The 11,443-nt window shown below is 41.5% G+C and overlaps 1 protein-coding gene across 4 annotated transcripts; it reads right to left on the reverse strand.

The window, feature by feature from the left end:
• Positions 1–548: 548 nt before the first annotated feature.
• Positions 549–7,966, reverse strand: piwil1 (piwi-like RNA-mediated gene silencing 1). Of its 4 annotated transcripts, none has more exons than XM_076154210.1 (20): positions 7,898–7,966; positions 7,491–7,587; positions 7,161–7,289; positions 6,852–7,066; positions 6,479–6,600; positions 6,152–6,232; positions 5,105–5,302; positions 4,776–4,884; positions 4,524–4,665; positions 3,743–3,860; positions 3,536–3,650; positions 3,254–3,441; positions 2,995–3,067; positions 2,673–2,873; positions 2,079–2,182; positions 1,877–1,947; positions 1,640–1,793; positions 1,178–1,303; positions 880–1,027; positions 549–665 (listed from the first exon to the last, which is right to left on the reverse strand). In XM_076154210.1, the coding sequence occupies exons 1-20, from the start codon at positions 7,964–7,966 to the stop codon at positions 549–551; spliced, it is 2,577 nt and encodes an 858-aa protein (XP_076010325.1). The 4 variants fall into 4 exon arrangements, with proteins under 4 accessions (XP_076010325.1, XP_076010324.1, XP_076010323.1 ...); XM_076154209.1 differs by having other exon boundaries at positions 7,491–7,593; XM_076154208.1 differs by having other exon boundaries at positions 7,491–7,591; positions 7,887–7,966.
• Positions 7,967–11,443: the final 3,477 nt, after the last annotated feature.

An 11,443-nucleotide genomic window follows, 5' to 3' on the forward strand; every position in this document is an offset into this window, starting at 1 on the left:
GTGCTAGCTTTATGAAAAGAATTATCAGCCTATATTGATGGTTACAAAGTATTGTGTGGGTGTGCATGTGCAATTTTTTTCTAAAAAAAAAGAAATCTAAATAAATTTGATATTTTCTAATGTTTGCACTCCTGCAGTTTTTTTATTACCCAAACCAGCCGGCATGAGCTCACATCTCAAAACATGAGGCAGCCAAAATCCACCAGACTCCAACCTCTGAAAACCTGAAACATCACTAAATTTCAATGTTGTCATGGAGACTGTGTGAACACAAATCAACAAACCCAACATGAACTTCCAAAGTACTCCAACATTTATTGAGTAATTACAGATTAACACTGTATTTTCCTGTACACAAGACAACTCAAAATCAATTTTCACTCAATTGTTGAAATGTGTAAGTCTAAGTAACTTTTAAAAAAAGTTTAATATATTGAGCTAACATTTTTTAATTGAATATATGGACAGTCTCTCACAACAAAGAAAACTGATATAAACAGAAAAATCTGTTAACTAATTTCAACAAAGTCGCTTCTTTGTGAGAGGACTTAAAGGTAAAAGAGCAGGTCGTCCAGCTGCATGCTGGGCTCCCTGTGGATGCTCTGACCAACCAGGAAGGCCAACTTGTGGGCGTACTGGCAGGGGGCCGGCACTCTAATGATCCCCTAAACAAAGACAAAATGACTCAGCTGGGTGCTGATGTGACCTGGTTTTACATTCCGACTTTGGCCGTACTCAGAGCTCCTAAATGCAAATTTCTTCTTCAGAAATGCAATGACGGTGGCTTTCTGACTCTAGAACCCAATCAAATTCCTGTGGAGATTGATTTGGCAGAATAATTGCACTTGAATTTACCGGAGAGTGGAGAGTCAAACCTACCTGCCAGTTGTAATACATGTGGCACAGCTTGTAGGTGAGCCGCTGCATGTGGTCTGGCTTCAGTCCGCTGGTGTCAAACACCACGTTGTAGTGGGTTGGGGCGACGCAGCCCAGATTGACGGCCTGGCTAATGATGTAGAAGTCGTACCTTTGAATTGAAGAGTGCAATGTTTACGAGGCCACAGGACTGCAACATACCCCTCTACTCACGCTCTCCTACTCCGACCAATGACCTCCAACAATAGTTGGCAGGTAAGGAGAACAGGTAAACTTGGTAAGTTTAAACTAGAAAACGCACCACTCTGGACGGGTGACAGCCGAGTCCACGATGGTTCCCGGGGGAGGGTTGCACACTTTACCGTTCACGTTGGTAAACAACCTGCAGCTGATGCGTTTCTTCACCACCACGAGAGTCAGCTTGGGCCTAAGATGGAGATACAAGAACATCATAGGGACATACTGAGGACGCTGTTTGGCCCGTTCACAGGATGTTCTGAGAGAACCAAACCTTGAGGGTGGAACACAAACACCATCACATAAAGCCATTTACAGTTTAGTTTGCACACTTACCAACTCCAAATACTTAACTTAAGAATTTTACAAAATGTACATTTTTACAAAACACTTCCAGGCCTGGAATGAATGCCAGCATCTTCATGACCAAAGGAAGCCTGATTATGTCTTGGAACCTTGTTACCCAAGTTGAATAAAAACTAAGTCTGATGTAAACAATGAAAACCTTTGCAAAGACTAAACATACATGTAATCTCTCCCCATGGCCTTGATGGATTCCATGATCTGAGGAACCTCATAGTTGACCACACTCTGCAGCTGACCGTCTCCTACGCCGTCCCTGTACACAATGATGCGTGATGGCAGGCTGGAGTTGAACTTCAGATAGTCCTTCAGAGCACCTGGAGAACAAATGTGAAGTTGGGACATTATGCTGAGCAGACACATGGAGGAGTTAAGTACTGAATAATGGAGAGAAACTTGCCAGTCAGGGCGATCTTCAGTCCATCCATCATTTCCTGACCTTTGTGTTGCAGGACACATTTAGAGTACCACCTGGTCAAAAAGATTTTACAAGGTTTTTATTGGTCACACGCAGTCAGACATGTATAACAGTGAAATGCTTCAAAGACTGTTTCTCAAAATATAACAAAAGAGCCAAACACATCTCATCTGTGGAGACTAACCTGGTCATGCCCTGGTTCAAACTGGCCACCAGAGCCCCGATGGACCTTTTCCCAGCACTAATGTCATGGTAACAATCAATGCCCACGATCATCAGCTGCTTGAGCTGCACAATCAAGTGGAACAAGTTTGCAAAATCTGCAGACTCAGAGCAAACATTTTCCATCCAAAGGCGTCGTTTTCCCAAATTTTGACTGTCTTCATGACTGACAAAACTTCAATCTATGACCATATCGCTTAGTCAAGTCAACTATTCCTATAGCCCAATATCACATACAATGTCTCAAAGGGCTTTACAGGCCCACAGCATCAGGAACATTCCAGATGTATTAACTGCATTATTTTCTCCTCCATTTCACCTTCCCGAAAAAGAAGAAAGTTAATTGAGTCAGATCACACGCACACACACGATTTTGGGGGTTCGGTGCCTTGCTCAAGGGCACTTCAGCAGGGCAACTCTCCAGCTGCCAGTCTATTTTCTTGGTCCATACTGGTCTGGTACCAGCAAACCTCACCTTCCCAAGCTGAGTCCCTATGGACTGAGCTACCGCCGCCCCAAAGCACACAATTGTGACAACGGAGAGCGAGTGACTTACAGGGATTTCCACGCTCCACAACTCTCCGCCCATTTTGCAAGCCATTTGCAGCGCAATCTTGGTGGCCACCGTCATGAGTGCCTGTGGTCGGCTGAGGGTACGGGCCAATACACACTGGCTGGGAGTGGGGCAGTCCACACAAAGATATTTCTTAACACTGTCGTACTTATCCTTCCTGTTGCTGGGGAGGATCACCACCACCTAAGGAACCGATGCACACAAACCATGAAACATCTGATAATGAGTCTGCACATCTGAGAGTCAAAACTAATTAGATACACAAACGTGAAGTGCCTCACTCCCTTAATATTCAGTCACTTACCATCTGCGTTTGTGGAGCAACGTTGCACTGCAGCGCACGGAGGATCGACTCCTGTCTATCTTCATACTCCACCCTGTTTAACGCATTTAGTAATGGGAGCAGAAGTTTTGTTATGTTGCACATGGCTTTGTTTATAATGTCGACTACTAGGTGTCAGCTGTGCAGCTTCAACTCCTTTCCTGCAACAATTACCTCTGTCCACAAGAGGGCACTGAATGCATGATTATTTGATGATAAACATGCTTAAGCTACAACTTACATGGTGGGCCTTTGCATGCGGATGCCCAGCGGCCCCGAGACCCTGTTGAGGGTCTGCAGGAGGGACTGGGCAGGGTTGATGTTGTGCCGGGTGTAGAACAGCAGCCAGCTGTCCAGCGGTGGAGCATTGATCAGAGGCATCCCGCGCATGTCTTTAGCCCAGTCTGCTCCACCGGTTTGGCACTGATACTAGTTGACAAATAAACACAATGTAAACCTTTTAATTAAGACCATATCAACCTAAAACCATCAAATATATTCATTAGACCAAAACATATTGTACCGATCTTTGTCCCTGGAACATTCTCTCTGGTGGGAGGACTCTGCCAGTCAGACTTAGGAGTTGCTTATCAAAGGCGAGCCCCCAGCTATTCAACTCTGCCTGGACATCAGAATTCCTGTAGAGCAATTCCAAAGACTAACATCAGAGCCTGGGAGCACCGAGAAAAATTCTGACATTCATCTTTAAACAAGGTTAATCATCACCTACTTCTCTATGTTGCTGATGAATCTGTACAGACGTCCCTCCCTCTGTTCTGGGGACAATTTTGTGTGGGCGCTCAGGTCCCTCATGATGCTGAAGTCAGCTCTCATCTTATCCGTGAGACCTATAGAACACAGAGTTTATCTTTAAATTTGACAACTTGCCTTTAACAGACCGAAATAGGGAGAGAAATCAGTTTCGTTCTGACAAAAGCGCTAAGTGAACCAGGTTGCTGTATCATATTTTTAGGTCTTTCTGCGTCGATGTCGTCTGCTTTTTCAGTCATACTCGATCTCTGATCATATTAATAAATATCATTCGAATCGACATCCGAGTTTAAGAAAGAGAGAAGCTGATCTGACCCTGATTCCTTAAAAAAATAAAAAAAATAAAAAAAACGACTGAACGCCGTATTAATGAGTGCAAGTCAAGCACTTCTGCATTTGGCACAATGGAAAGGTAAAACTAGGGACCTGCAGGCACTTAGGAGGGACCAAAAATGCTAAATTGATTACATTCATTGCATTAAGCCTTGGCCTGCATATCCATATCATGAGCTGTAGAACACTTTAATAGGAGTCAAGAAATTCATAATCGCAGTTCATCGCTCGTTGCTTAAATCATAGTAAAACATTAGAATTAGAATAGGACACAGCAACTCCAACAAATATACCAGGTGGTTTTGTCAGAGGACTGAGTCCCTCTTCACTATAGGAACAGCAGTGCTGCACATGAGGGAGAGGACGGCAAACCACCGTCTGAAAAGGAAACTTGGTATGAGTGTAACCTGTAAAGTAACAAAACTCTGGGATGAGCATGGCTGGGCCAAGAGGAGCAGCTCCAGCAGCAGCAGCAGCAGCGGCAGCTCTCCTTTGCACATTAGTGACCAGCAGTGCCTGGGTCCCATCAGTGATGTCCAAGGCATATTGCTGAGGGCAGAAACGGGTTCATAATTGAGGTTATTTGACACCCAACTCTATCAATAAACATCTTGGATTGTCAGTAAAAATGTCAAGTCAAAAAAAAGCGTGATTCCTACTGTCTTGTAGTAATTCTTGAAAGTGACTTCTGAGCCGCCCTTTACAAATGTGTTGTTGGGGGTGTGATCCCATGCAATGTCCTCAATCCTGTAGGTTTTGTTGTTGTACCTGTTACAAAAAAGGACCAAAGAAAAGACAGGTTGTGGGGATGCATGAAAAGGAATCAGAAAAAAATGTTTCTCTACAGCTGTTTTTCCAGAAGTACACAAAGCAAGGGGCATTACCACTGACAAGCTTGACAATATTGGTTCTTGAAATGATCACAACATATTCATCTAAGAGCAAGACTTTTGCATGAACTGAAGAGCTTGTGATATGTGGACCTTACTTGGTGAGGACTATAAGTCCAACAAGCTCTTTGGCGCAGATCTCGTGGAAGCGTTGACTTCCACACTGCTGCCTTAGGTTGTACATAAAATCAAGGACCGTTTCATCTCGCAGCACCTTGTGGGTCACATCGGTACACAGCATGATGGCCGACTCGTACTCCAAGATGGTAGTGGAGAAGCCTGGCCAAATTGTCAACCTTAGGATAAATTAAGTGTCGGTTCAGCATTTTTCATCTCAGACGGCTTCACACTCTTCACGTCTCAAGCAGAGGGAGAATCATTGAGGTCTGCCAATATGACTTACAAAACAATAATCATAAACCTATTTATCATAGATACATCTTCTGAAATAGGGGGTTGTGCAAAACTCGAGTCAGTTTAAAACTCATTGGATACACAACAGCACTTTGTTGAACCCAGAGAGAAACGGCTCCCTGACAACCACAGCAGTGTCCTACATGTTCAGCTTCTTATTTTTCAAAGCAAAATGTACTGTGATTTTATCTTAGGCCTGAATAATTCCACCTACTAAAGTTGGAATTTAACACATCTACTCAGATTTGCTGCATCTTACCAATGTCATGAATCCTCCAAGTAAAGCAGCAAATGCGAGTGTGTGTACAATTCCCAAACTATCACTCACTGTTGTGATGTTGGCAAAAACCTCAGCAGGTCAGAAATATATGATATGGATAAACTTGAGTTTATTTCTCAAGGCTTCTTTCAATCATTCTGGCCAGTGATTTACTCCAGACACACAGAAAAGGTAAATCCTAGGAAACTGGTCTTGCTAGTAAAAATGTTGCCCGAAATTTACCATAACCTGGCTGACTGAGCACCTTCACGTACATCTACTCCAGACACAGTGAGAATTAAAAGTACAATAATAAATGTAGACAATGTACATGTTTTTTCTTTCTATATCATTTAATTGGAAAGTAATTACCTGACAGTGCTTCATATTTATGTATTATTTCTTGATTAACATTGTAGACTGCAATGTAAAAGACACAATGACAGCATTACACACATGACATTAAACATACCTGTGCTGTGGGACGTTGAGTGGATCACTGGGGCTGTAGTAGTGCCGTCCAAGCTGCTGCATATTGAGCATCTTCAGGATCCTGAGATAATAAACGGCTATCAACTTGATATTTAATCCGATACAAGTCTTCAACATGAAGTGGAACCACAAGGTTCAACTTCAATTTATGTACACCTTTACCAACTCCAATGAATCCACCTTATTTGGATTCGACGTTGCATTACTCTTACTGTGCAATGGATATTTTCCTAATACCTAAATGATGTTCAAAATCTTTCCAGCACTAAGCAGACCTGAGTCACAACTCAGTGGAACTCACACTTACCTTCTCATGGTGGTGTTGTAGAACTGAATGCACACCGGTGATGTGGGAGGCAGTTCATTTGTCAAAGTGACCGTTATCTGGACCTTCTCTCCTTGCCTCGTCTCACTGTGTAGCACAGTCTCCTAGGAACAAGGGAAGACACTTTATTATTCACAAGGGGTTGACCATTATTCACAGGTTACGGCTTACTTTGCAATGAAATGGCAATAGGCCAAATACAGTTAATACAAGGCGGGAGGTGGAACAAAACGTGAACAAAAGTCAAACATTTTGAAAATCAATGGAAATCTTTGTTCAACAAACATCCAGCACTGGCCCAATAACACACACAGGTAGATATGAAAGAGTATTCTGCCAAAGTGTAACGCTTTACCTTGCCATGCAATCTGTGAGGCAGAATAAGCTGAGCTCCATCAAAGCTGCGTGTTGAGCCAAGTACTTCACTGTGGTGATACAGGAGTGCAGCGCGCAAGCGGCGGGCCTCCATTTGAGGTTTGAAGTCCACATGGTACTGGTACAAGGCACACTGCGGGCGGGACAGGATGCGGAAGTAGTTGGCGGTCAAGTGAATGGCACCACCAGATATTCCTGTTCAAGTATATAAACACAAAGTGGTCAGAAATGTACCCAAGATCAATAAAAATTGCGCAAAACAATAGATTGAATCTAAATTTGGACGCACCAACTTTAGAGTCCTTAACATGCTCCATTGCCTGCCTGGTGTTAACACCGACGTCATGATAATCACGCCGGCGACCACCTCTTTCTCCCAGTTTCACCTGTTGAAATCCAGCAGAGATCTGCTGCATGCCTGGTAAAAACAAAAATGTCAGGAGTTTTCCTACACCATGAACAAAAGTCAAAGTTTGAAGCACAGTCTGATACAGCACTTGCACAAAGCAACACAGTCATTGCGAAACTTGATGCCAATGACAGTTTAATAAATCCGTTAAGACTTCCCGTCCATGAATTGAGGTCATCTAACATTGAAAAGCTAAGTGTTAGATAATACCTTCTTTAACATAAGGTCCTGGAGCTGCTTTTGTTCTCCCTCTACCTACTGGTTCACCTTTACCCAGTGGGGCAGCCACTGGTGCAGGTTCAGCAGCCTGGCTCTTCACAAAATAAAAGAAAGAAAATAACAGTTGTAGAATCACATGGTTCAAATGGTTTACAAACTAGTTGATTTGTTAATGCATTCCAACAACTGCAATACCCTTATACAAAGCCCTGCAGCATATTTTACAGCAGATTGTACAATACTCAAGCATCTTAACCTCATGCAGATGGAATGCATCTCTAATGAGGGGAGCAAGGTTGTCTTTGTACATTTTAAAGTTGATAAATGTAGCACGGGAAACAAAGAGATGTTTTCATGTTCCTTGACACAGTGGATGGAGGAGAGGACCCTTCTCTTACTGCTCCAGGTGCAGGGACCTCCTGCCCACGTGCTCGGCCTCTTGATCTTGCTCTTGCTCGCCCAGTCATTTTCAGACTTCAGTCTCAAATGGCTGATGAATTCTCCTGCAGCAGTGTGAAACAGGGTACCAAAGAAATTTACAGGGCAACTTTTAACATCTTTCACCAACATTTATGGGCATTACACACACACTTGGGGGCACTTCAAATACAATAATTGATATTACACTGAGTCTTATCATCAACCACATTTATCTAAAAAGGTAGTTGTCTCAAATCACCATTATTACTACATTCTCCTAAAAAAAAACATTCTCCTAAGTAGAATTCATTAAAGTTTCATGAGCTCCAGACCAAACTTATGTCAGCACACTTCCATTGTGCTTTGTTAAGCTTGAGGACTGTTTACAATTATTTTAATTACATGTACCTCAATATATAGGATAATATATATAAGATAATTGTGTGCGGAATACATGGTTTTAACGAAAACCATCAATTCTGCAATAGGGTGTATGCCTTAATAAAAGTCCATTTCCAACCATCGCGCCTCATGGAGACAAAATGGCGACTGAAAAGTTAAGCGCACATCAACTTGACTAACGTTAGCATGCTATCTAGAGTTTGCGCCAATTAAGGCCATTTCTTTGAAAAGCATCCACCGGACAGTTTAACCGTCCATGCGTAAGATTTATCAACTGAACAGAAACATTACAAGGTTCAATTCTAGTTGTGTGGTAGTTTTTTATATTTATATATATAATTAACTTTAGGCCAAATTGGCGTCGAGCTGACCAGCCAGGTGCCCAGTGACAATGTAAAACGTAAAAAAAAAGTCAAATAGACTTGGTTTTACATTGTCACTGGCGGAGAAAGGCATTCGCATCACAACTGAATAATACACATATTGAATAAAATTTTATGTATACTCACAAATACAGTTTTTCCACCTTTGCTTCTAAATGAATCAACTCTAATGCAGGTGCAGCGGTGTAGACAGGTTGAGAGTGCGCCGTAAAGTGAATAATGGCCTTATCACTTTAATAATAGTATTACGCTTCTTTTTTTACATTCCGTCGAATCTTCCTTCAAATTATAAAAGCCATAAATGTATATACGTTGATCAGTTTGAATGATTAACCAAACGAAGCTGTGACTGAACAGCTGGTTAAAAAAAACTGAAATTACCAGAAAAAGCAAGAACTACTTTTATCAGCGCAGTGATTCTCACATCTAAATTAGTTTTTTTTTTTTTTGTTTTTTTTTAAACAGTGCTATTTCAAATGAGGCCACTAGATGGGAGTACAGGCTGATTTCTAAATATGGTTACACGGATAACTAGTACTTCTCGGCTAAGAATTGTTTTGGAAGTAATTCATTAAGTGATTAGAATTGACAAGAATTTTGGCTGAGCTATGATTCCACCCGCAAACTAGAAAATACACAGTTGTGCTTTCAGGCCACGACTCACAGAAACTTTTTTGTATATTGAATACATAAAATTTGCAGCTGAAAGATTTGTGTCAGATTCAAACTGAGGTGAAAATCAAACTTTACCTTACTTATGGTGCTCAGACTAAAAGAATACATAGACAAACATTGAATGAGAGAGATAAATATTGCTGTTTTATGTATTTAGTAATGCAGGTTAAAGGCCCCCCAGAACTAACCAAGCAGATATAGATATATATATATATATATATAGATAAATATACTTTATTGATCCCAAACTGGGAAATTGTTCAAATATTTAGGTTTTTTTTCCCAAGGTGTCCTGTGACTTTGTTGAAAAATTTTCAGATTTATAAGAACTAAGGATGCTTTGACCAAGCCAAAATATCTCTTATACACTCTTTTCAGGAGGCATCTGATCATATGCCCCGATTAATTCCAAAACTTCCACTCTGCCATGCTCATCCAACTAATTGAAACATAACTTGGCACCTTAGAGGACATTTTTGGAAGGATGTAACACAAGTCTTTCATGTCTGAGATCTTAGAGGGATTAAAGATTCAGACCTGAGGCCTCAGTCGCTGTTTCACTGTTCACTGAGGAAGAGAATAGAAAAAGTGAATACAAAAACAACAAGCAAGGACATCAGTGTCATCAAGGCGGATCATGGGTAATAAGGCAATGACTCCAATAATAACATATGATACAAAAATCAGCTTGGTTTTATCTGTAATTATGATCATGTATAAATATGGACATGGAACACATAGGCGTCTGGAATCTGCAGGGAGGTATGGATCCGTGATGTTGTGTCTGGACACTTCAGCTCATTTACTACCAAATGGTAATCAGCATAAGACATTTCGATTAAAAAGGGCTTTAATGTAAAACTACACTGCAAGAAAAAACAAAGGCCAGAACCTTGAAAAGAGTGGAAATGACAGAAAAAAAGAGTCAAAGGTGGTCAGAGAGAGAGCTGCAGGCTGAGCAGCGTGAGGATGAGAAAGGTGCATCCTGCCAGAGACGCTGATGAAGGAGCTTCAGGCTTCAATCCTGCCCTGCAGCCCTCAGTGCTGTGGTTTATACTCTTTCACTCATCAAACACTGTGTGATACTCAGGCTCAAAGCTGAAAAGCATTTACCAAATTGACAGCTGATATTAAGATCATCACTCTTGATATCAGCAGCAGCAGCAGCTGCAGCTGTAGCAGCATCAAGGATAGTTGTTGTTGTGATGAACTGGGAGTCATGTTTCTTCATCAGAATATGGTGCGTAGGAGCTCTTCCTCCACAGTGTAGTATAAAAACCAAACAGGGTCAAATTGTTTATTCATATAATATCATGAAGTTTGAACTCCTGATTGCAAAACTAGAACATGTAAGAAATTGTGACGATCAACCTCGCCATGATATCAGTAAGCAGGTTAGGAAAATTAGATTACTCTTGCCTGCCATGGAATTTAATCTGCTTGCATCAGTCTGTTACCTTCCACACACACACACACACACACACACACACACACACACACACACACACACACACACACACACACACACACACACACACACACACACACACACATGCGCACACATACTCAGCCTGTGCAGAACGAGCGGTCAAAGCTAGCATTGGTGTAAACCAAGTCAATCTGATGACCACAAAAAAAATGTTAGGCTGTGATTGTGGACAGTTTGGCTTGTTCAAACTCAGGTGTCTACTCAGTTCTCCATCCGATAAACAGCCAAGATTGTTTCTAAGATGGTTCTGAAAAAAACAAACACTTTATCTCAGCATCCACAAGACATTCTTGACAAGTAAAGATCATTTTAGTGATGGTTTCTTTCCTAAAATAGAGGGGGATGTCATCTTCCATATAGAGATAGGAGAGTATCAATCTACTTTCAATTCAATGTCAAATCAAACATCATCTTTGAAGGGCTGCAATCTAATGCAAACACAAGAGGCAAACATGTTTCTGCTGCTTTGCAACTGTGACATTTACTTACATCTCAGCTTCACCACAGAGAGAAATATTTGATCCTGCTCTGTAGCCATTACAGCAAATACTTAATGCAGCCTGAGATAAAACCCT

The sequence above is a fragment of the Genypterus blacodes genome, unplaced genomic scaffold, assembly GCF_046128005.1.
Source record: "Genypterus blacodes isolate CSIRO-AG114 ecotype Tasmania unplaced genomic scaffold, CSIRO-AGI_Gbla_v1 ptg000061l_1, whole genome shotgun sequence".
Taxonomy (NCBI): Eukaryota; Metazoa; Chordata; class Actinopteri; order Ophidiiformes; family Ophidiidae; genus Genypterus; species Genypterus blacodes.

Coding starts and splice junctions, on each gene's coding strand:
- piwil1 (XM_076154207.1), bottom strand. CDS start 7,966: ATGACTGGGCGAGCAAGAGCAAGATCAAGAGGCCGAGCACGTGGGCAG. Junction 7,290..7,490: donor AGGACCTTATGTTAAAGAAG/GTATTATCTAAC, acceptor TGTTTTTACCAG/GCATGCAGCAGATCTCTGCT. Junction 7,067..7,160: donor TGTTAAGGACTCTAAAGTTG/GTGCGTCCAAAT, acceptor ATACTTGAACAG/GAATATCTGGTGGTGCCATT.